At 41.1% G+C, this 26,297-nt stretch overlaps 1 protein-coding gene across 4 annotated transcripts in view; it reads right to left on the bottom strand.

Moving 5' to 3' along the window:
* scaper (S-phase cyclin A-associated protein in the ER) overlaps nucleotides 1–26,297 on the bottom strand; it is a 294,594-nt gene that overhangs the window by 45,192 nt on the left and 223,105 nt on the right. For all 4 annotated transcript variants that reach the window (XM_041178256.1, XM_041178255.1, XM_041178258.1 and 1 more), the window contains 3 exons: nucleotides 16,577–16,809; nucleotides 9,413–9,568; nucleotides 1,085–1,322 (listed from right to left, as the gene is read on the bottom strand). In XM_041178256.1, the coding sequence (XP_041034190.1) occupies nucleotides 1,085–1,322; nucleotides 9,413–9,568; nucleotides 16,577–16,809 (627 nt within the window). The remainder of the gene's footprint in view (nucleotides 1–1,084; nucleotides 1,323–9,412; nucleotides 9,569–16,576; nucleotides 16,810–26,297) is intronic.

Here is a 26,297-nt window from a genome sequence, read left to right as displayed (position 1 = left end):
ACTGAAGATTGCCCAGTGGGTTTGAGGAGGAGAATAAAGATCCATAAGGCTGATTTCTGGGGTGAAGGGAACTTGGCAAAGACAGTTAACAGCCATCACACTGGGCTTCAGAAACCTGGTTAAGATACAGGTATTTACTTATGCCAAACATTTTATTCATTAGGAACCTTTGTCAATTAGCACCATTTTTTGCATTGGCTAATGGAATATATTGATATAAATGAAATAGTGCCATTTACCACGTTTTGGATGTCTCTATAAATAATGAAACAAAGGTCTTTATGCAAAAAGCTTGCTTCACCAATATTTAGTGCTAGGAAGAATGCCTTCATTACTCACAAAGTATGCTTGGCACTGGCTCCCATTTTAATTGCTCCTGTCCACCCTGTGCTTTGACCCAGTGCCCCAAGTCTAACCCTTAATGATAGCAGGAAGGCAGAGGTCTTGAATGTTTGTGTACAAGAGGACAACTACTTATTGATGACCCTGCATTTCCTCGGGGCTCCAACAGCACAGCAGAAAAATCTGGAGCTGTTTAATACTCTGGCACTAGAGAGTGAACAGCAGCAAATCTCCACATTATACTTACAGAACAGGTGATATTACAAGATGTTAGTGCTGTCAGTGGGATTTCAGAGAGGGGCAATACAATTACTTTTTTTTTTAGTATTTATTTGAATGGATAAGTGTATCAAAGAACTGGAACAGAGGTGGTTAAATGGAGTTGAGGTACAGATCATCCATGATCTAACTGAACAGCATAAAAGCCTTGAGGGACAGAATGGCCTACCAAATGCACTTTCCTGCAGGAGTCACGTAAGCTGCAGCTAAGTGTGTGCTTTTCCTCTTCCTCGTTTAGGGTTGTGGAGGCCAATTATAGCTACCAGAAAAGCCAACATAGGCCAAAGTGTGAAACTGGAACATTTCTGACCTAAACAATTCATCACCACACCTAATAGTTTATATTAGATTAGATTTAAAGAAGAGGAAACATCCAAACTCCAGAAACAGTCATAGTTTCAGGTACTTAATTAGTATTTCTGTTGATCTAACTGCAATTCACAGTTAACAAAACTCATCTCACCTGAAAAGTGGGAAGATCCAAAAATGCAAAACTGTTTAGAAAGCGAAGACTCTGGATCGCGACATGAATAGTGTGCTGTGGGTAAGTTTCTGCAGGCGGGGTGATGTTATGGTCCGGGACTGTACCATGCAGGAGGATGCAGTAAAGCATGTTGAGAACGCCAACCAGCTCTGTAGACTGTAGTGCTGTGATCAGTCCCGTGGGGTCTTGCCTTTTGTTTTCAAATATACCTTGTGATCTGCCAAAACAACAGGTTAACTGATCAGAGTGAAGGCGTATCAGGGAGTTACGATGCTCCATATTTCATAAAGTTTGACTAACTGCGAAACATTTTATTTTATGTAGGGGTTACAGTTCATATGCACAGAAAGAGGCCATTTAGCCCATTGTGCCTGTGCTGGCTCCTTGAAAGAGTCTTAGTCTCCTGCTCTTTCTCCACATCCCTACAATTGTCTATATTCAATTCCCTTTTGAAAGCTGTTATTTGGTCTGTTTCCACATCTCTTCAGGCAGCGTAGAATCATAACAGTAAGGCAGCATTATAAAAAATATTCTCATTTCCCCTCTGGCCATGAATAAACCTATATATTGTACAGTTTGTGAAGCGGTTTTAACTTCCTATCAACAGAATCTATACGATGTAGCTTGGGTTTTGTCCTATCTGAAGTAGTTATTCAGGATGAGATACCATCAAGTAGTTTCAGGCTGCTGCAGCAGCAAATCTCTCATTCAATGCAAAACAAGAGTTCAAAAGTTTTCATTTTAACAAAGGGGTAAATGGATATTAAAATTTAACTAATATTTGGAGCCTGGTGACCAGGAACCAGCATTGTAGGTTGAACTTGTTACCCCGTGTCATAGTCATAGACTAAATTACAATGGTCCCATAACTGAACCAGGGCCTGTAACTCTTTCGAGTACAAACATGTTTCCATCTGTTCCTATTCAGATGAAGTTACATTGTTTCATAGTTTGCCATTGTGAGATTTTAACTCTTGATCTTGAGGTTACAAACCCAGTACCATAACCACTTGGCTATTTAGGCCAAGTCTAATGATGCATAGTGACACACTTCAATACAAATAGATGTCAGGGTGAGGTGATGAATATTTTTATTATACCTGGCTAAACATAAAATAACTTACTTTCATATGGTGCAAAAGATGTTTCAGAAAGTTGAGGTAAGAAAGTGAGAGGTTGTGTCATCAACGCAACAGTTTGCATTTGTACAGCATCTTTAATGTAGCAAAATGTCCCAAAGTGATTCATAAGAATTCCAACAAAAAATCTGACACCAAGTCACATAAGATGATTTAGGACAGGTGAACAAAAGCTTGATAAAAGCAGGTGGTTTTGAAGGTATGCCTTAAAAGAGGAGAGAAACGCAGAGAAATTTAGGGAGGGAATCCTAGAGTTTAGGTTTAGGGGGCCCAGGCAGCTGATGGCAAGGCCACCAATAATGGAGCAATAACAATTGAGAATGCACAATGCGCAAGAGGCCAGAATTGGAGGACCACAGAGAACTTGGGAGAGTTTGAGGCAAGTATAGAGGAAAAATATGGAAAGTTTATGAAGTGGAGTTAGAAGAGGTAATTTTAAGGAAGCTTTTTCAAGGAGAGTGATGAAGCCAAGAGGAGAACTCTAACACAAAGTGCAAGGTTCTGCACTGACCGTGAAGCAGATATGGAACACACAATGGCCATAATCAGAAGGTGTTTATTGGGACATGTAGCTGGAGGGGATTGCAGAGGCAGTGTAGAGTGGAAGTATAGAGGGATTTCTGAATGGAACATGTGTTACATACAATGTATTTCATTTCCTTTTTCTGCACCTGACTCTCAACTCTCCTGAAGTTTCACCAACACCCACAGACCAAGGACACTTAATCCAACTGATCACGTGTATCGTTAGAGAGTAGCACCCTATTCCCCTGTAACGTGTTACAACCAAGCACAAATTTTCCCTGAGCTGATACGCACGTGCATAAAAACATATAAAGTAGCCATATTGCCCAAAAAGTCCATGTTGGTGTTTATCCTGCACAAGCGATATTCCTAACCCAATTTGCGTGCCCCATTTCCATATCCCTTTATTCCCCTTTCACTTAAAAACCAATCAGGTCTATTCTTAAATGCTGACATGGGGCAGGATTTTTACTTTATTGGGCAGGCCCAGGAGCGGCTGCGAAACCAACTGCCACCTGTGATCGGGCCCTGACCATGATTTCGCGCTGGTTGGTCAATTAATGGCCGGCCAGCGTGAATTGCACGCTAAAATGCTCAGCGCTGCCCGTGTGGGGGAGGGGGAAGAGGGCGACTGTGGAAGTCAGCATATGCACGCAGGTGTGCTCGGTGAAAGCACCCTGAAGGCATAGAGCTGCCACATGAGCAAGGACATGTTAAAAATTAGTTTTAAAAAATTTTTTTAAAAATCATTGGTTGAAACTTCATCCCGTCCGTGGATGAGGTTCTGCTAAAAATTCAAAGGCTGCTTGGTCTATTCGGTTAGATGGGCAGGGAAAAATTCAATTTAATTAATGAATTAATTAATGGGGTCAACAGCCCTCTTAATTGTCGGCAGGCGCGCTGTGACTCCAGCGCGTGCTCACCGACCAAAATATCGTGCGAGTGCGCAATGATGCCAGGGTGCTCGCCCGACGCCATCACACACTATTTTTCTCCCGTTCAGGTCAGGCGTGCACCCGCCTTACGAGGGAAAATTTCTGCCCCAGTCGCCAACTCTGGTAGTTTTGTTTCTATTCTTTCATGGGCTGTGGGCATCGCTGGCTAGGCCAGCATTTCTTGCCTGTCCCTAATTGCCCTTGGTGATGGTGGTGAGCTGCCTTCTTGAACCGCTGCAGTCCGTGTGGTGTAGGTGCACCCACAGTGCTGTTAGGAAGGCAGTTCGAGGGTTTTGGTCCAACGACAGTGAAGGAACGATGATATATTTCCAAGTCAGGATAGTGTGTGGCTTGAAGGGGAATTTGCAGCTGGTGTTTCTATGAATCTGCTGCCCTTCTCCTTCTAGGCGGTAGAGGTTGGGGTTTGGAAGGTGCTGTTGAAGAAGGCTTGGTGAGTTGCTTTCCCACTATAATTATTGGATAGTGACCAGGAATAGTGACCATGGGACACTAAGGCAAACCATGGTTTCTCAACCACTACCCCAGTTGAACATTTTCCCTTTAAAAAGAAAAACCCTTTACACCATAGATTGAGCCTACCAAGTAAACTACATTTTGAAGTTTTTCTCAAATGTCACAAGAGCTACTTTTTTTAGTCCTGGCAAAACATAAAAGGAGATCCTGACTTTAAGGAAGGTGAACAAGCCTGAATAAGTCAAACTTCCTTTCTTCAGCAGTGCTGCCCTACCCAGCGCCACCTATTGCATCACTTGCAAGGTCAGTCAGCACTCAGCTGTTTCCAGTGGAGCCACAAAGGATCAGGGGCCAACACTTGATATCACTCATTCAGGCTTTGCTTCAGATTAACGTGTCTAAGTTTGTTTGATGAGCTTCAAATGGGAATTTATGTTTGTTTAATACCAGCTTGCTGTAATAATAGGGTGGGAGTGATATGAATCCCCTGTGAAATCAGCTTTCAAAAAAAACTGAATACAAAGTCTTCCATTTACAGACAGAACTTGCATTTATATAATGCCTTTCATGAACGAAGGACGTCCCAAAGCACTTTACAGCCAATTAAGTACTTCTGAAGTATAGTCACTGTTGCAGTAAAGAAAACACGGCAGCTAATTTGCACACAGAACAATCCCGCAGACGATAACAACCAGGGTAATCTGAACGTTTAGTGATGTTGATTGACGGATAAACAGTGGCCAGGGCATCAGGGAGAATATCCCAACTTCTTCGAAATAGTATCATGATCTTTTATGTCTACCTGAGAGGGCAGGTGGGGCCTCAGTTTAATGTCTCAGCTGAAAGATGGACCTTCAAAGTGCAGTGTTCCAAGCACTTGGGGGGGGGGGGGGGGGGGGGGGGGGGGCGGTGTTGGTGGTGGTGGTGCCCAAGGAACTGTACCCTCACGAAAAATAGCAAAAATTAGAGATGGGGGGAGAAAGCTGTAAATTATGGGCTATCATACTCATGATTGGTTACTGGAATATGACAGGTGAAGCAGGTGAGCAACAATCACTAGAAATGATAACAGGTTTGGGGAACAGCTAACTTTAGCATGGTCACTTTGACTGATAATTCTTAAATATGTCTCTTGTGAGAGAGATTAATCCAAAATTTCAGTTCTGGCAACACCTAACCAATAAATGGGGAAAATTAGAGGTCTACTGAGGACCACAAGTGAAAGGAAGGAGGCAACAAACAGCTCTTGGGCCATATTATTAATACTATCAGGTTATAGCAGGGGTAGTTAAAGTGGTGGTCTTTGTACAAATCAGGCAAGATGAATACACAAGTGGAAAAGTCAACTTCTTAAAGGATAAGGGTCCTAAGGAGTCCATAATGATAAATATTAGATTTCTTGTTTACACATGGAGAATGGTCTCAGGTAGGTACTGAGTTGGCTGTGAATTTTAGTTGAGCCATATTCCTGTCAGACTTCAGGAGAAGAGGAAAGAAAATTAAGGAAAAAAATCTTTGCAGTATGATCTATATATTAAAACAGGGAATGCCAAAGAAATATTTTGATAGGGAGTAATCTAATTCGGGGATTCAAATGATGGTTATAAACCACACAGAATTAGCATTTGTTTTTACATGGCGAACCTGAGATTAGATTACATTGTAATGAATTCCAGGTATCTTTTATCCACTATACAAATCTGAGGCTGAGATTACATTACTGACTTGCAATTATTCCCAGGTATCCATTTATTCTCTTCACATAAATCATGGGAACCCCTCAATCAGTAATCACTTCCAGATTTTCAATATTCTCTATGTAATCTCAGCTACTCAAAACAAACAGAACACCAGTCAATATAAAACATACAATTCATTAACAATTGCCCTCCAGTGGTTTTAATCTATATACGGGAATGGATATGTAAGTGTAGGCAAGATAAGCTTTAACTTATCAAGACTTCTTCTGTAAGGCAAGCTTCACTGACTGCTGGAATGTGGAAGAACAACAGTTACTGTATTAACTGCCACATCTAGAAGGGAAAAAAAGAGAATTGTTTTTAAACCTTATTCCAATTTTCTCCTTTTGTAAATGTCTTGTGTGCTTTGATATGATAGGCACAGTGCTTGCCCTTTGCTTTTCTCTTGGTGCTTGTACAAGAGGTCATTTTTATTTTAACGCATGAGCCCGGGGCAGTGAGTGTCAGCAAGCTATTTGACTGTGAAGGCCACCACACACATGGCCAATTGTGTCCTTGTCCAATGCTCACTACAGCTATTTGTAGCACGCATGGACAGATAGCTAATTTCTCCCTCTTGAGGCTAATTGTTGTGCCTCTACTGCTGTCCAGGCTGAGCATAGCTAACTCAGTAAATCAATCCTCTGGTCAGTTTGACTTGGTTGAATGTCAGTTTTACCTACTGGGACGTCAGAAGAGTCAGTTCTGGACTGTTTATCACAGTTCAAGTTGATGTGTGAGTGATACGACGTACAATCACCAATGTGATAATAGCAGAGTGTTGATAAACAGATGACATGAAACTAGCTACTTATAATATCTCAGTGGAGGTCAAGCTTGAACCACAAATACACAAAAAAAAGGAACAGCTGTAATATTGTCTGTATGTGTAACTCTCCACCTGCAGTGTGTTGAAAGGGTGGAATTCAGATTAATGCCTGTGGAGGGAGTGTTGCTTTCTGCAATATTTTGGCTGCTTTCGAGTCTTGTGCACTGCTGCTGTTTTTTTCCTGCAGCTTTTTTCAATATCAAGAACGTACGGCATAGAAACGAGCCATTTGCCCCAACTAGTCCGTGTTGGTGTTTATGCTCCACATGAGACTCTTGCTACCCCATAGCCTTCTATTCCTTTCTCCCTTGTGTTTATCCAGCTTCTGCTTAAATTCATCTATGCTATCAGCTTCAGTTACTCCACTTGGGAATGAGTTCCACATTCTAACCATTCAATGGATAAAGAATCCATGTTTGATTTATTAGTGACTATTACATTTATGGCCCCTGGTTCTGGTTTCCCCCACAAATGGTAACTTCTACTTTACATCTATCTTATCAAATCCTTTCATAATCTTCAAGACCACTATCAGGTTGCCCTTGAGAGAAAACAGCCCCAAACTGTTCAACTTTTCCTGATAGGTAAAACTTCCCAGTTTTGGTATCACCCTCATAAATGAATGGCCACAGTAAAAACAGGACAATCGAGGGACAAATACATATCTGATACTCACTGGTGAGTGGATAACTGTGGGTAAATATTTATCTGGTCATAATTATATCTTCATGTTTAATTTTTTAAAAAGGCTCATATAACTTGAGGGGGCCTTCTAACAAGCAATATATATATCCAATTTCTGCATCGAATAGCAGATGACAAGCATTGGTGTAGTGAGAACCAAAGGAGAATATTTGCTCCTTGATGCTATTGGGAGCAGTTCTCAGTTACTCACCAAATTGACTGTAACACCACCTCCTAGCCCAGATGCCTCTACCACCATGAAGGAAAAGAGTTGTCACATCATGGGAATAACATCACCTACAAGTTTCCTTCCAGTCGGATATGGATATATATCCTGGTTTCTTCATTTTCATTGAGTCAAAAATTCTGGAACCACTGGCTAACACTATTTTGAGAAGACTATCACCACAAAGATGGTTCTAGCAAGTAGCCCATCTCCACTTCTTGTGGGCAATGAGAGATGAGTAATGAATACAACCGTGCCAGTGTCATCCACATTTGATGAATAAACTTTAAAAAATTGATTCTACAGCTGGCCTCCACACCCCTGGGACATGGAGGGTAAAAGTCAACCAAAGTTCCTGATCACAATCCAATGATACAATGTGTGCGCAGACCTTGAGTGAAGGCAGAGTTGGGTTTGGTTGTAACGGCTGCTGTGGTTGAACTGCCTGCCAACACATTATTAACGAGGCTTACACATAGAGCATAGTTACTTGGGTGAATTACCAGGTGCTGGGTGACCAGTTTTCATTAAACTGTACTTCCTAATGAGTTCCCTCCTTCAAGAAAGGGAAGTAACTGGCAAAAAATTAAAAAAAACCAGTGAAGTGTTTTGGCACTTAAATGGGTAAATAGCATTAAGAAGAACATGGCACGTACAGCACACAATTAAAGCACCGGGCACACTGTTAGCATTGTGACTGCTTCTCTATTATTATCTGTCACTGCGCTTAAAACCTGAAGAGTAAATATTTTCATACAAATGAGTGGCTGGAATGTGATCTTTGTTCCTTGTCTGTGCATTATTTATAAACATGACAATATTATTGAAGGAAGCAGCCGTATCGATCATACTTTCACCTATACAAAACAACAATCAGAATACTTGATGAATAACCTTTTGCTACTTCATAATCAACATTTGGAACTGTTTTGAACAAACTACTTTAAATTGCCTGAAAACAGTTACATTTGTTCCTCAGCAAAACATGAGGGCAAACTAACTGATGGGTGACTAAATAGCTCCGAATTTATTAAGATAATATAGTTTGGCCACTTATTATCATTTCTGCATGGAAATTTATTACAGAAAACCTGAAAACAAAATGTTTCTTATTCTCTCCCAATTGCCAAGTGGATAAAGACACTATCGAATACAAGATACTATCCAATAAACCTCAACAGAACTTCTTGGGATCAATTCCTGGTTTCTGGTAAATCAGTTGGCCTAAGGGCAGTAAAGGGACACAGCAATCAGTGCTGTTGGGCTAGTGATGTGAAAAAACAAGAGCCTGGCACAAAAATAGTGGAAACCAAGCTTCTTGGAAGTAGGCTTAGCATGGGCGATCTGAGGCCAAAATAGTGGGACAAGAAAAGGGCAATAGATGAAGAGTGGATTCACTAAAGTGCTACCTGTGAGTCAGACTTGCACCAGACATATTCACGTTAATAGTATAAATTTAGATTAAGGATATACAGATGGAGGGCATTCATTACATACTTACTTGAGCACATAAAAAGAGACACTTATTGACACTTGTGGTGGGTTGCAGTGTTTGGAGCTGTACATTTGTAGAGTTTCACTTTGTAAATAAATGTAAAATTGAATTCAGATTGATTTCTGGTCTCCTCCTTCAACTGGCTATGTGGAGTTTAACAATTAGTTTGGAAGAATCTGAAACTTTTCAGAACTTGAACTGACAAGCTGCTATGCATTTGGAGAAAAATTGCAGTTATTGTTAAATCACTCAATCACTTACCGATTTACAATAGCAAAGCAAAGCCGGCACATACTATGCAGCAGGGCTGTAACATTTTGTAGAAACGAGGCAATTTTAGGTTGCTCATCAACAGGCCCTTGTATGGAGAGGAAACAGCCATACAGCTTATCTGTGAGTCCAGTATATACGACATAGCTAAGAATAAATAGGAAGATCTACATTAGTGTAGACAAGGACAGTTAAATACAAATCTAACTAATATCTTGAAAATCTTAAGTTTGTATACACCTAACATTTCCATTGTAAATCCTAATATCTATACTTTATAATAAAAACTCATGTAAATTATGCAAGGTGTAATTACACTGTGACAAATTTACATAGGAATTTTCCCTTACAAATGTGGAAGTAAGAATTTATAATGGAAGCATGAAATTAAGGACAGAACTGCACTTATCTAGAGGGCTGTGGATGCTCAGTCATTAAGTAAATTCAAGGCTGATAATGATAAATTTTTGGACTCTAAGAGAATCAAGGGACATGGGTATCAGGCAGGAAAGTGGAGGTGAGATTGAGGATCAGCCATGATCTTATTAAATGGCGAATAGGAGCATGGGGCTGAATAACCTATCCTAATCCAATTTCTTGCACTCTATGTAGCTTACAAACAAATTTTATTAAGCCCATCAAAGGAAGGATAATATCTTGGAGAGCTATGGTGATTGTTCTTAGAAAAAGTTGTTAGGGCTGTATTTATGGGACTGTAACAGAGTGTCAGGATAAAGTGGCAATGACATTCCCTAATCTGGAGAACTGCTCCACTGAGAGATTGAGGAAAATAGGGCTCTTACCTGTGGGACTCCAGTCAGACATAAAATCCGCACTTCCAGGAGACAAACTGAATTTAAAGAAATCTGCTCTTTTCAAGTTGCATACGACCAGTTAATTCTTGGCCAGAATTGGAGAGCTTGAAGAGCTCTGAGACAGAACTGCTACTACAATTTGAAGGAAAAACTGAAATGGCCTGTTTACTTAGCACATACACACAGCTCCAGTCATCAACAACAACAGAATGGGGGAAGTTGCGGCTGGTCAACTTCCCCCAAACCCCCCAAAAGAGGCTGCAATTGTGTGACAGCTTTGAAGCAACTTGACACCTGAGCAGATGACAGATGGAGAAGAAAGAAAGATGAAACATGCAAGTGCTTAAAATGAGAGAGATATGAACTTATGAAAGGTGTGCGGTCAATGCTTGGGTTTAATTTCATTCCAAGCTTACTTAATATCACAAAATTGCAGATGGTTCTTTCTCCTACTACCTCTGCCATTTAACTCTCTTCTCATCTCTCGCCTGCATCTTCCACTGCTGCAGTGAATTTATTTTTAAGACTTATGCTTACATTTCTCATAAACAACAGAATTACAGAGTGCTGATGGCTGCCAAGAAAAAATGAGATCATATATTTCAAAATTCTGCACATATAATGAAATGCAGTGAGTTAAATGTTGCAGCCACTTTGCATACAGCACAATTCCACAAACATCAATGAAAATGAATGATGGCGTTGGCTCCGGCAGCATTGGAGGCCAGGGCACAAGAGGAAGACCCCGCTCGTAGGATCCTTAACTCATACGATCCTTAATATCCATTTGAATTACTGCAACAGTTACAATGGCTTTGTTATTATGGTTCTTCAAAGGACAGCAACTCTAAAAAGCACCATTTTGTCACTCCTACCTTGGCTACACCAGAGTGCCAGCCTGTGTGAACCCATGTCCCTGGGTTCAATACAAAATTTTTTGATTCAGAAGGAACTGAGCTCAGATTTTTATCAAAAATAATATTTATGGAAAGAAATATTGGCACTGAAAGTGCAGGTGAATCTCATCTTGATAACGTGGTCCACAGGGCTCCACTGAATCTTACCAAGTGTTCCATTGAGGCAAAAAGCTTACATACCCTTGTTGCAAAGAGCTTTATGAAATGAGTATTGGTGACATCAATCCAGTTCCTGGCGGGTACGGGCCACAAAGCAGTCCATCATTCTGCAGCTATTTGTCTGACAACAGTATGCTACACAGAGTGGACAGAAAATGGTGGTTGCGGAAATTGAAAAAGAAGTCACACTGCTACAACGGGGAAGGGGGAATTCTTTAGTACTTGGGGCTGAGGTACATGAGGCGAGAAAAGAAGCCAGCCATTGTTCCCCTTGTTGGTTGCTGTTCCGTGACCTATTGAAGGTCAGTATGCATGTGGGAATGTCCGCTGAGGTGAGATTTGGATTATTTGTGATGCCCTCCAATTGTTGACTACTGATAGCTCAATGTCAAGACCGTGACGTGAAGAATCGTCATTTAGCCAAGGTACCCCCAGAGCTAACGTGATTTAAGGAACTGTACCCAAGCAATGTTTAGAAGTTGGGAGTGGGTGATGGGGCAGAGGGGTAAAGTGGTTTAGCAGGGGACTTGAAATAAAGCACTGGTGCAGCGAGCTAAATGGTTAATGTTCTATCATTCTCGAGGGGGGAAAAGCTCATTAAAAAGCAGCTTGGTCAACAAAGAAGGCAATTCGATTTGAGATTATTGAAAGAACAGTTTATCTTTTTCCAAGGACAAAAGCTTTTATTCTTCCCACTCAAAAGCCTGGTCATTTAATGCAAAACACTATCCTGTAATTTGTACCCAAAACACCCAAAGGGAAACCCAATACTTTACCTAACAGGTAGTCTTTCCAGACAGACTTGTCATTATACCATTTCTAATCTGTCTATTTGAGACTAAGTCTAAACTGCATTCTCTCACTGTCCAGAACCTGTAACAAATCACTCCTAATTGCATCTTCACCCTGTCACAGTTTCTATGGCAGCTCTACGTCCTGCTCATCTCCTTCAATGCCGCAGGTATTAGACAGGCTCAGCTTACCCTTAGCCTCTGGCATTATCCAAGTTCAGTGTACCTGACATCTTCAGAGTATAGACCCATCAATCAGCAGACCTCCCACCTTTATGCTGCATATTCCTTTTGCATTCATCCAGTTATTTTCTACAACATTACCATAGCAGTTCTTTTCTAGTTGACATCTTCATTTTTTGCTCTGAGCTTCTCCCTACCTTTTCTGAAGGGGCCGACTCCTGCTGGGCAACTCTACTACTCTGGCAACTTGCTGCTGCTTTGCACAAGTGGCTATTCTTCACTTGTGAAAGTAAGTGCCAGCTGACTATTTTCCTTGGGGCTGAATGCAGTGCAATCACAGTGCTAACCCTCCCATCACATACACAAACAATTTTCATTACCATTGTTACAGAATTTTGATTAAGTGAGGAATCTTGCCTGATTTTCCCTCCCTCCGAAGCCACCTTACCCCCCAGGTCACCAAGGCCAATGATACTCATGACTCAATGTCAGCCCGCATCCTGAAAGGTGCTCTGACTGAAATTAGCTAAGGGTGTGTTTACACTACAACTTTAGTACTGTTCAGCACTAAAGCTTTAGTGTAACTCTGGAGTCAGAACAAAAGCTAACTCTGTGGTGAAAGGGGTGAAAGATCCCATAGCGAGCTTGTGAGTCAGCATGGCAGCAGATGGAATGCAAATTAAGTGTGGTATCAAACAGATTTAAACCCATTTGGGGGGGTGGCTAGACCATCTGCACAGATTTAAAACCTACCTGTAGTTGATTTAAATGTTTAGGCAGTGTGGATATTGCTGTCACATCCTCTAAACAACTCAATTTTAAATGTTTGAACAGAAGCTCCATATGTATCTCTAGTCAAGCAGATGGATATAAAAACCGGAATTCCAATCAATCAATGTAAATAGCCACTGGCCATGAACAATTCAACGTAAAACTGAGTGCGCACAAACTGAATCTTGGCATATTTAGCTAATTCAATCAGCAAAACGCTTTAGCGGAGAAGAATGGAAAATCTCTTTCTGAAGATCTTTCCCTGATCTGCCTCCAGTTACTTTTTTCATATTTTATCTTTCTTTGTTGTATAGGGATTGTCAATCATAAAAAAAACTACAATTAACTGATGCACAGCAGACAAGATCTGCCTTAAGGTATAAAAAAGCTTATTTAGTTTCTCCCCACTCCCTATTTTGACTGACACTAGAAAGCAATCACAAATGTTGCAGAAAATTCCGGCACTAGTCAGCAAGTTCAGCAGCATGTGTGGAGAGTTGATATTTCAGGTTGGTAGCCTTTCATCAGAACATAACTGGCTTGAAACATTCTATCTCCACAGATGCTACCTGACCTGCTGAGTATTTCCAGCATTTTCTCTTTGTATGTCTGATTTCCAACATCTGCAGTATTTTGCTTTTGGGTAGATATCACATTCCGTTTTCTCCTGATTTAAAAAGAGATTTAAACTGTTGATTACAGTTCTCCCATTGGAGTACTCGCTAGTTCAAATTTGTCAATCCATCATTACGTTGCACAGGAATATTGAAGATGGGTGAGTTCCAAAGCAGAAATATCCCAGACTTCAAATTGGCAGAGATGGGAAAGGCAATTATTTGCCAGGATTAGTGTTGCCAAGCCCAAAACAGGATAGTGGCAGGTTTGGGTGGTCTGATTATGGCTCGAGGTCTGGTGTTTGCTTTTCTCCATTAACGCTAATTTATACATACATTAGAGCATTCAACCAACAGTTTTTTGTTTCAGTCACTTTAATATCACAAATTTTCATTCAGGAAGAGATCATACATTTTTTGCACAGGCTTCCCTCACATCTTTACTTAAAGAATATTCCTGCACTAAACCCTGAATAGTTTCTGCTGTTATGTTCTCTTTACTGTTGATCAAAATCCATAAAAAAATTTAAAAATCAATTGCTCCACATTATAGGGGAATGCGATTCAACATTCCCAGCGGGGACTTGTGCAAAATGGGAGTGTTTTTTGAGAAAGAGCTACAGCAGTGCAGAATAGATTTTCTGATCCTGATTCATTTCAAGCTTGACTGTGAGCCTGACAACAGTGACTTTATCCGAATAAGTAAAATCAACGGTGTCTATAAAATGAGGCTACCAAGTTAAATGGCAAATGCCTACTCAGAATTCAGTGCAGAAGCATTTCTTTTTGGTAGAAATGTGAGGGAATTCTTTATCCACCCAGCTGAATGAGAATTTGAAATATTCAAATGACCAACATCAAACACTGCCAGCAATTGTGTAAAACTCAATGGCGCAAATCAACACCAACAGAAAGAGCTGCAACTGTCAGAATGGGATCGCATTGTAACTTAGTGCATTGTTTCGGGCCTCGGATGTTTTAGTCACTTCCTTCCCTTAGGCTATCCAAATCTGCTTCAGTCATTTCTCACCTTACTATAGATTCAGTTGCTTATTCTGCATGAACTCTGACCTCAGCTTTCCTGAATGCTCCTGGCTATGGCTGCCATGCATTACTTCGAACTACCTGCACAGGATACACTGAACAATATTGAGCAAAGACCACAATGGAGACTCAGGGGGAATAATTACTGTCCATTTCATTCTTTTGTCCACAATTCAAACACTACCCCTTTCAGCCTGAAAATGCCTTCGCATCTCAAGCAAGAAACAGAAGTTAGGAAGGTCTGTGTGTTCTTCTTTGAAAGAAAAAGAAAGTCCATTGAAAAACTTGCTCTCGAGAAACTCAGGTGAATTAAACAGTTAAGTGTCCGAAATACATAAATGAGCGCTATCAAAATTGTGCATTAAATTGAGAGTTTGTAAATCATATATCCTAAAAATGAAGCTCTCTGTCTTAAAATATAAATATTAATCCTTTATACCGGTCTGTTGGCGTATGATTATATTCCACACTTTTTAAAATGGAGCAAAATAGGATCACGTGATGCACAATCACTTTCATTCCTTCTCATCTAGGTTTTTCCACTCCTTTCTAAACTGGGTGTAGGTACAGTTATGATGGGCCAAATGGTCTCCTTTCCTTGCTGCAAAGCTCTGTTCTGATACTTAACCTTCTCTTCTCCTAAAGATGGTGGCTCATGGTATAAAACTATAACAGACCTAAAGTGAAATCTTTATGGAGTAGCTTTAGGATGACACGTGGAAATAATCCAGCCCTCTAAGGTAGACTTAATGATCCAATAGCTGAGCCTGTCAGGTCTGCAATACTTCAGGATACTTTTGATGATTGACCGGCCAGCTTGGTTTAGGAATGGAAGCAGAAGAAGTGGACCTATTTGGCTCCTGATAGCGATGCAAGCAAATGTCCTACAGAGTCAGCTGATCCTGGACAAGAAGCAGGAAGCTTACCAATGGTACTAGCAAGCTACACAGAGTTGGTTTAACTCCAGTGGTACTCTTGTGAACACCTTGTGTCTCTCAAGCCTGAGCTTAAATCAACCTGTGCTTAAATTCTTTGAACTTGGATAAGTTGGATGAATCTCTGAAGGGAGAGTGTGCACACTATTGGTAATTTCATACGAGGACTCTTCAATTTTCTGATGGACAGATGTCTGACCAATGTGTAATGTGGCAATTCTTTGTGCATGAGCTGGCAACTGAGTTGTTGACAGGTCATCTGACTGAGTGGGAGCACTAAAATCATAACGGGTTTGGTCTCGTCACATGACGTCCCCAAGCTCACACTTCCAAGAGGCATCACTGGGGTCGGGATTGGGAAGCCTTGCTGATTTTTCCTTTCCTAGCCATGAGGCACAAATTGAATCATTTCTCCCTACTCGCTCAACACAATCTCATCCTACCATATTGGTTAATTTAGTACAGACCAAGGTTCATACCAGCAACGGAGTTCATTTACCCACTGAGCTGGGTGAAACTGCTGGTTGTGGGGAAATTGCTCCTGATGTGGAGAGGATGAGGGGCTCAGCAATAAGCAATGGAATTTCTGTAACAATCTATCCTTATGCAGTGAGTAAAAAAGCAGGGGTTTGGGCACAGAAGAAAATTAAAGCCATAGCCAAACGGATGGATTTTTTTTCGGGACTTCACAATTCAGGAATGGAAATAGCAAAGCAAATTCGTTTTGTAGAACATCCTAGAGAACAAGAAGGTAATGACTGAAAGATGAACCTCAGCGTAAATTAGGAAACAGACAGATATCTGAAAGCAGAGGGAGTGTAGGCTCTGACTTTTGGTTGTACAAGATTGGTCAGGTAGATAAAGTTATAACACAATAATACTGCATTTATTTCACTCCCTCTTCCTTACACAGTCACTGCCTTCACCTGATGAGATCCTGTATCCTGCTGATGCAGAGTTCGCTGTGTGAAAGGTTATTTTTTGTTTCTTGTCCTGATTTCTTTGGTGTGCCAGGCTGGCTGTTGGTCTCGGGGAGATTGCTGGCCAGACATCCAAGAACAGTGGCGCAGGTCTGCAGGAGCCCAGTGGTCAACCCTTCAAACACCTGTTTGCTCACACTCTTTCCAAAGATGGCTTCGTCTTCAGCAGGAACAAAAAGCTACAAAAAGAAAAGAAATTGTCAGAATGGGATACTTGGCTTTGGACCCAATTAGGTCTGCCAGCCACGTTGAAATTTTCTGAAACGTAAAAAGCACTGGGTTTTGATGCTGATTTGGGAGTGCAAGCTTTGTCTGCCACTCTTCCTCTCTTACACTCAAGAGCTGAGCTTAGTAGAGCTGCTGGGCTCCACTGCATAGTATAGACATCCAACTACATACTTTGCCTGTGTTTACTGGCCTTTCTGCAATTCTATTGATTCTTTTACACTATGGACCACAGCTGCTGAAGGGAGAACCATTTGTTTGCTATTAATTGCATTCTTCTTGTATAAAAACACTTAAAATCTGATATAAAAAAAAATCAAAAGTTTTAACGAAACAGGATTACATTTCCTCATTTACTTGCAATATGGAGTTGAGGTTTTCACTGGGTTATCAGAACCAGCTAACTTCACTCCACCATTGGCAGTCATGCAATCAGCTATCTAAGCCCCAAGTTCTGGCATTCTCTCTGATGCTCTTTCTCCTTTGAGACGTTCCTTAACACCTACCCTCTTTCTCACCATAATATCTCATGTTGTTAGATAATGCTTCTGTGAAGGGACATTTTTAACCATATTAAAGGCATTATATAAATGCAAGTTGCTAACACCTTGCACAGCTGATGGCCTTTCTGCAATGTGAACTGTCTGATGTACAATGCTGTAGATCTCACTGCCAGCTCCTTTTCCTGGGCCCCCGGATCTACTGCCTTCTCCATGGATCCAATCAACCTGCAGAAGACTGGCAACAGATTTCAAACTTAAAAATGAGAGGGCAACACATGGAAGTTCTCCTAGATGTTGCCTGTCTTTGGAACAAGCCACAATGCAAAAGGGCCTCTCACCTACCTCTTACCATCAGGCTTTCAAAATCTGATGACTATTTAATGAATATCCTCTGGCACACAGGACGAGTAGGCTATTCGGCCCGTTGAGTCTGTGCCACCATTCAAACAGGTCATGGCCAATCACGTACCTCTATGCCATTTTTCTCCACTATCCCCATATCTTTTTACGTCATTAGTATCCAAAAATCTAATGATTTCTAACTTGAACATGCTCAGTGATTGAGCTTCCACAGCCCTCTGGGGTAGAGAATTCCAAAGACTCACCGCCCTCAGGGTAGAAATTGTTCCTCATCTCAGTCTTAAATGGCCTGCCCTTTTTCTGAGGCTGTGTCCCTCTGGTTCTACATTCACCAGCTAAGGGAAACATCCTATCCACATCTATTTTATCACGTTCCATAAGAATTTTCTAAGTTTCAGTGAGAATAACTCGTACCCTGATTCAGAATTGAACTGAGGTTGCTGTGGCCACGACACAGACTCCTAATCACTATATGATCACAGCACCACATATTTGCGGCTGAATAGCAAAATCAGCAATTAAGATTTTGCTGGAGCCTCCAGCATCCACGCACAATGCCATGTTGTATATGTGTAAAGCACCTTATTTTTGAGCTTCATCAGTAATTCAGGTGCATCTATGATTCATTAATTATAATTCTCAAATTATTGCTTCAGCAGGAATCGAAACGTGTGATAATAGGGCATTAAAACCCTGCTTGCTTAAGATAAAGCTGTGATGAAAACAGCACACATTTCCTTCTTTTCTTAAACACCTTGCCTTGGAGCCTCAACTTTCTTTCAATGTTTCCATTTTGTTGACATGTACTTCAGTTCCATCTCTCAACAGCTGCTCTTCGTAATGTCCTTACTTTTTCTGCAGCTGAATGCGGCCTTTTGGTTAGTCTTCACTCATAACCAAATCATCTTAAAATGTTTTCCTTTCTCTCCTCCATCAACAGCTTCTCTTATTTCTCTTTCAAATATTGAACCTTTCTTTTTGTGTTCCCCCCCCAACCCCTGGTTTCAATAAAGACCACCTTGACTTTCCTTAAGCTTGGTTAATCTTTCCTCAGTCTTGTTTTGACCTTTTGTGATTTCCCCTGTGAGTTCCCTTGGCTCTTCTCTAAATGGCCTGCCGGGCCAACATTCACTGGTCAGAGATAGGACAGCAAATTCTAATAGCCTGCAGCTCAAACTACAGAAGGCTAAATTGTGAAATTACCCTGGATTGTAAATTGACATAGTATTTCCCATCCTTACAGCCAGTTTGCCACCTTGAAGCTTACGGAACCAAATCTGCAGCATAGGTATACAATTTTTGTCCAAACCCAAAAAAGCCTATTTGGTCCTAAATTATGTACAGTGGCTTCTTTACATTAATCTTTTACTGAATCAAGTTCACTTTAAGTTTAAGTAATTTTCCACTCCAGGCACAACAGTGACTACACTTGAAAACCACTGTATTGGCTATACTTCTTTAAAATTCATTTACGGAGTGTGGGCGTCACTGGCTAGGCCAGCATTTATTGTCCATCCCTAATTGTCCTTGAGGTGGTGGTGGTGAGCTGCCTTTTTGAACCTCTGCAGTTCCTGTGATGTAGGTACACCCACAGTGCTGTTAGGGAGGAAGTTCCAGTATTTTGACTCAGCGACCGTGAAGGAACGGCGATATATTTCCAAGTCAGGATGGTGAGTGACTTGGAAGGGAACTTCCAGGTGGTGGTGCTCCCATCTATCTACTATCCTTCTAGATGGTAGTGGCGTTGGGTTTGGAAGGTGCTGTCTAAGGAGCCTTGGTGAGTTGCTGCAGTGCATCTTGCAGATGGTACACACTGCTGCCACTGTTTATCAGTGGTGGAGAGAGTGAACGTTTGTGGAAGGGATGCCAATCAACAGGCTTTGTCCTGGATGGTGTCAAGTTTCTTGAATACTGTTGTAAGCAGAGAGTATTCCATCACATTCCTGATTTGTGCCTTGTAGATGGTGGACAGGCTTTGGGGAGTCAGGACATGAGTTGTCACCACAGAATTCCTAGCCTTTGACCTGCTCTTATAGCCACAGTATTTATATGGCTAATCCAGTTCAGTTTCTGGTCAATGGCAACCACAGGATGTTGATAATGGATGATTCAGCAATATCAATGCTACTGAATGGCAAGGGGCTATGGTTAGATTCTCACTTGTTGGACATGGTCATTGCCTGGCACTTGTGTGGCATGGATGTTACTTGTCACTTGTCAGCCCAAGCCTGGATATTGTCCAGGTCTTGCTGCATTTGGACATGGACTGCTTCAGTATCTGAGTCGTTGTGAATGGTGAACATTGTGCAATCATGAGTGAACATCCCCACATCTGACCTTATGATGGAAGAAAGGTCATTGATGAAGCAGCTGAAGATGGTTGGGCCTAGGACACTACACCCTGAGGAACTCCTGCAGAGCTGTCCTGGATCGAGATGACTGACCTCCAACAACCACAACCATCTTCCTTAGTGCTAGGTATGACTCCAACCAGCGGAGAGCTCCCCCCCACCACCCACCCCGATTCCCACTGACGCCCGTTTTGCTAGGGCTCCTTGATGTCACATTCAGTTAAATGCTGCCTTGATGTCAAGGGCAGTCACTCTCACCTCACCTTTGGGATATCTGAAGTTATGAAAAGCATTATACAAATGTTAGTGTATTTATTTTTGATTTTAATTAGTTATCTACTGCCTATTTCCAATTGCTCAAACCTAAAGATGTTTCCTTTTTTCATCCTCCTTTAAGAATGTCCCTGTGAAGTATTTTGGGATGTTTTAATATGTTGAAGGTGCTACATAAATGCAAGCTATTTGTGCACGGCTTTTATCCTGTCTGGAGTGTAGTCCGCTACTTTGTCTGGAACAGATCTGTAAGTCATATTCAAAGAATATTTTTATTTAAGGCTGGGTGATTATGGGTGACTTTAATCTACATATAAACTGGAAACATCAGATTGGCAGTAGTAGCCTGGATGAGGAGTTCATAGAATGCCTTTGAGATAGTTTCTTAGAGCAGCATGTTCTGGAACCAACCAGCCAGCAGGTTATATTAGATTTGGTATTGTGTAATTTGACAGGATTAATTAATTACCTCAGCGTAAAGGCACCTTTGGTAGCAGTGGCCATAATATGATTGAAATTTACAACCAGTAGGAAAGGGAGAAGAATGGGTCTAAGACTAGTATTTTAAACTTAAATAAGGGCAACTATGGGGGCATGAAAGCTGAGCTAGCTGCAGTTAACTGGGATATTAGGCTAAGGGATAAATCAATAGAGAAGCAGCGGCAGACATTTAAGAGGATTTTTCAGAATACTCAGAGTAAGTATATACATACTATAAAGAAAAATTCTAAAGGGAGGACCTACCATCTTTGGTGAACTAAAGAATGGTTTTGCGAAGGGAAATCATGTTTAACCAATTTGTCAAATCTCGTTGAAGGAGTAGCATGTGCTGTGGATAAAGGGGAGCCTGTAGACGTGCTGTACTTGAATTTCCAGAAAGCATATGATAAGATGCCACATCAAAGGTTTCTGCGGAAAATAAAAGCTCATGGTGTAGGGGCTAACATATTAGCCTGGATAGGGGATTGGCTGGCTAGCAGAAAACAGACAGTATGCATAAATGGGTCTTTGTCTGATTGGCAGGATGTGACAAGAGGGATCCTGCAGGGAGCTGTGCTGAGACCTCAATTTTTTACAATTTACATCAATGACTTAGATGAGGGGAGTGAAGGCATGGTAGCTAAATTTGCAGACGATACAAAGATAGGTAGGAAAGTATATTGTGAAGAAGACATAAGGAGTTTCCAGGCGGATACAAATAAGTTGAGTGAGTGGGAAAAAATCTGGCAGATGGAGTATAATGTGTGAAAATGTGAAGTTGTTCATTTTTGCAGGAAGAATAAAAAAGTGGAGCACTACTTAAACAGAGAATGACTGCAGAATTTAGAGGTGCAGAGGTATCTAGGTGTTCTCGTGCACGAGTCACAAAAAGTTAGTAAGCAGGTAAAGCATGTAATTAAGAAAGCTAATAGAATGCTATCCTTTATTATCAAAGGAATTGAACATAAAAGTAAGGATGTTATGTTTCAGTTATAGAGGGCATTGGTGAGACCACATCTCGAATACTATGTGCAGTTTTGGTCCTTTTATTTAATGAAGGATGTAAATGCATTGGAGGCGGTTAAGAGGAGGTTTACTAGATTGATACCTGAAATGAGCGGGTTGTCTTACGAGGAAAGGTTAGAAAGACTGGGCTCATTTCCACTGGAGTTTAGAAGAGTGAGGGGTGATTTGATTGAAGTATATAAGATCCTGAACGGTACTGACAATGTGGATGTGGAAAGGATGTTGCCTCTAGTGCACTGTTTTAAAATTAGGGGTTGCCCTTATAGGACAGAGATGAGGAGAATTTTTTCTCTCAGAAGCTTGTGCGATTTTGCAACTCTGCCTCAAGGCAGTGGAAGCGGGGTCACTGAATATTTTTAAGGCAGAGGTACATAGATTCTTGTTAGGCAAGGGAATCAAAGGTTATCGAGGGTGGATGGGAACGTAGAACTCGAAACACAAACAGATCAGCCATGATCTTATTGAATGGCAGAGCCGGCTCAAGGGACTGAATGGCCTACTTCTGCTCCTATTTTGTATGCTCGTATTTCATTGTTTCTTCGGCTATCCATTGTAATCAAATATCAGCAATGCTGGTTGTCTGATTCCATTAAATCTGTAGACTAATCAGGGCATAGGGTGCATCAAATCGCAGTCCAATCCTGGCTTTACCAGATGTCCAAAGGCACATGCCCCAGATGTCACTTCATAGTGATCAGGAGCAAGTTCCTGAACTGTGTTCTTTTTCTCGCTCCAGTCCAGGAACATGGAAGGCAATGTTAAAAAATTGTACTACTGGCCTAGTTAGCATCAGCTAAATTAGCACAGATCAAAGATGAAAAGTGGAGCCTTCTTATTCAGTACAGCACAACTTCACAACAAGAAGTCTATTTCCCATAGCTACCAAAGGAAGTTTAAAGTCGCTCCCGTGTTTTTCTTTTGTTCTTGAACATTGTTGGCACGTCCAGTATTTGTTGCCCATACGTAATTGCCCTTGAGAAGATGGTGGTGAGCCGCCTTCGTGAACCGCAGCAGTCCATGTGATGTAGGTATATCCACAGTGTTGTTAGGGAGGGAGTTCCATGATTTTGACCCAGTGACAGTAAAGGAACAGCAATATGGTTCTAAGTCAGGCTGGTGCAGGACTTGGAGGGGACCTTGCAGGCAGTGGTGCTCCAGTGTCTCTACTGCCCTTGTCCTTCTAGGTGGTAGACATCGGGGGTTTGAAAAGTGCTTTCAATGGAGCCCTTGGGCGCGTTGCTGCTATGCATCTTATAAATGGTACATACTGCTGCCGCTGTACGTCAATGTCCCCATTAAGATATTGTGCTAAAGGCGGTGTAAGTCCTCCAGCCATTAATTAATTTCCAGTGGGGTCTAAGATCCCTAATCATTGCTAACAAACTGAAAATTTTTTTAGACCCCTATTAATTAGGAGTTCATTTCCACTGAGCGTCTTTCAAATCAGTGGCTAGTTGGATTCGTAATTGTCAATCATTGACCAAAATACAAATGTGAAACTTTAAATAGTCTGTTACCTTGGCAATATAGTCAACAGATATTATAATGTGCATCAAGACTGTCTAGCTCGTTTTCACCATGCTTTAGACAGATCTTACAAGCCAATCACTTAAGATGCCTGATTCGCTCTCTCAGTCACTTTAACATAATTTCTCTCCATTCCTCTTTTATGGCCTTAATAAGGTAGAGACTCTTCTGTCATACACAATGAGAAGCATCTGTTGCAAAAGTATACAGATCCTTTATGTTTGGGATGATAAGCCAGCTGCAAGCCCTCCTTTAACATTTTATGATCTGTGCTTCATCTTAATGGTTTCACTCTTTAGCTGAAAGGGGTTGGAAAATAAAAGGTATCTTAAAAGGCCAACGTTAGAGAGTAAGATGAAGCACTTGAATTGTCAAGTACTTATCCTTTATGTACATAACAGTAAGACTTGAAAGGTGAAATCTCAAAAAAACGTACTGACTCCAAAGTATGCAGAATGCATCAGTTAACTTGCAAAATGAAGATCCTACTGACCAATATATGTGAAACACATGTATGTGCTTTCAGCAAAGATTGATTTTCGCAACTCTATTTGGCAACTTTACTGCTGACTGTTTTGGCAAAGACATTATACAGGGCACATTTCTCCTTACAGCGATGCTTCTCTTTAAATGTTCGCTGAAGGATTACTTAAGAGTTCAATTCTTGCTATTAAATGGAAACAAGAACGGAGCTTTCAACATGATTTCTAAGGAGGAGAATGCCATTCCACTTATTGTACAAAGCATTTCCCAATTGTCTATTTAAAAATATATATTTACATGACATATAAATAAATCCAATTTCTCTGGCCTTTTACCCTTCATGACACTGTTGTATAGGCCTGGTTAATAGTTCCCCTTATGCCTTTAACATCTTTGTTCTCACTAAATCTCTAATTTTTGCGCAGCCCAGCTATACCTTTGGTCCAGTCCCCAACTACATTCCCTCAAATCTGAGGGCCACAAATTGGAGTGCATCTGGTGCACATCTGGCCTAATGGTACAGGTTTGGGTCAAACACATCAAAATTTATCACGCCACACTCTCATCATCCAAAACAATGCACTACACCTGGATCACCCCGGACTGCAAAGACAGCCCCAGGCTCCCTTTCTCCATAACTAATTGCCTCCTCAAATCCTTATCTTGCACCACTCCATCTTCACCTATTCCTCCAATACCAAGTGCAACAAACTCATGGGTCTATGTTTTTAAGATTGATATCCATGCAGCTGCTTCTGGCACCATCACCTTCTCCCCTTCCTCTTACGTTTCACCATCTACTTGACAATTTCTGCCCACCTTCGCCCACGCCCTCCCCTTGCTCATCTCCTCCACCCATATCTTTGCTTTTGACATGTCTAGCTTGATTTTTCCAATGCCCATCTCGCTAATCTTCCATGCTTCACATTTTCTAAACTCCAAGACTTCCCAAAACTCAACCACACAAGTCTTGTGCATCACAAATCACCCATCGCCCCTATTCTTCATGATTTACCCTAGCAACCTATTGCAAATATATTAAAATGCAAATCTTTGTCCTCATCATCTAGTCCCTCCATGACCTTGGGCCGACGACACTACCCTGTGGAACTCCTGCAGCGATAACCTGGAACTGAAATAATTGACCTCCGACAACCACCTTCCTTTGTGCTAGCTATGACTCCAACCAGTGGAGAGTTTTCCCCCGGTTCCCATGGACTCATTTTGCTAAGGCTCCCTGATGCCACGTTCGGTCTATGGGTCTGAAGTCACATGCAGGCCAGACCAGGTAAGGACAGAAGATTTGCTTCCCTAAGGTGCATTAGTGAACCGGAGAGACATCCAGATATTTATTGATTTCACATTCCACCATCTGCCAATTTGAACCCATGTGCCCAGAGTATTAACTTGGGTCTCTGGATTACTAATCATTGGTTTGGAGTCAGACAATTGTAGGTTTGGTGGGTGGCCAACTTCCCAAATTCATGGGCTAGTTTTATTTAGTGCCAGATTTCTTTGTTCCTTATGTCATCATTTGGAACCAAGTTATCCACAATGCTTGTTGGCAAATCTTGTAAAAGGAAATGAAACAAGAAACTAATTAAATATGTGGGGAGAAGAGGATGACTGCACTTCATTTCCTGGACAGTTGTCAGCATTAAGAACAGTTGTAGTATTCCAATAATATTGCTGCTGTCGGAACTAATAGCACCGCGGGTTAGCCAGAGAGAGCTGGGACACAATTATCTCCCACACAATGGTGACGGGAAAGTTAAAGGCAATTAAAATATGTAAAAAGTGGTCATTAAAATTAACATGGTCATGCCACATAACAAAAAGCAATTAATATTGCTCTAACATGATGTTGCAATATTTAGTCTATGATGCCTCGAGTTTATCTTGTCATAGTCTAAACATGCCCATCATACTTTTCCTACTGGTTCTTGAGAAATCTAAGCCAAATCAAGAAAACATTTTGCCACTATCTACTAACTTTATTTGTCTCTCTCAGTCTTCTCTGAACCACCATAAGCAGCATTAAGACAGATCCACTAATACATTGCAACTCCCTATATAAGCGTAACTATAATTCAAAGTAATTCATTTTGAGACAAGTAATGGTGGTAACTTTCCAAATTACATTTCCCAATCATATAGAGGTAATATTGCACAGATGAAAACATCATCACCAACCGCAATGCTATCTAGACTTTCAACAGAAGTACTCTGCTCCTCTGATTTGTCACCAATTGTTACGACTTGGAAAATGATTGTTAATGAAGAATCAGAGTTCATTTATTACAACACTTTAAAAGTATGTGTATGACATCTACTCAATAGTGCTTTAAATCCTCTTGATCAGACCTGTCAGGGTTACAATCACTTGACAACAGAGAAAAATATAAATTCATTATTCACAACCTGCGATCATGTGCTCAT

This window comes from Carcharodon carcharias, chromosome 32 (genome assembly GCF_017639515.1).
Source record: "Carcharodon carcharias isolate sCarCar2 chromosome 32, sCarCar2.pri, whole genome shotgun sequence".
Taxonomy (NCBI): domain Eukaryota; kingdom Metazoa; phylum Chordata; class Chondrichthyes; order Lamniformes; family Lamnidae; genus Carcharodon; species Carcharodon carcharias.
The sequence above is the reverse complement of the archived record's forward strand: the minus strand, read 5'-3'. Positions and strand labels throughout refer to the sequence as shown.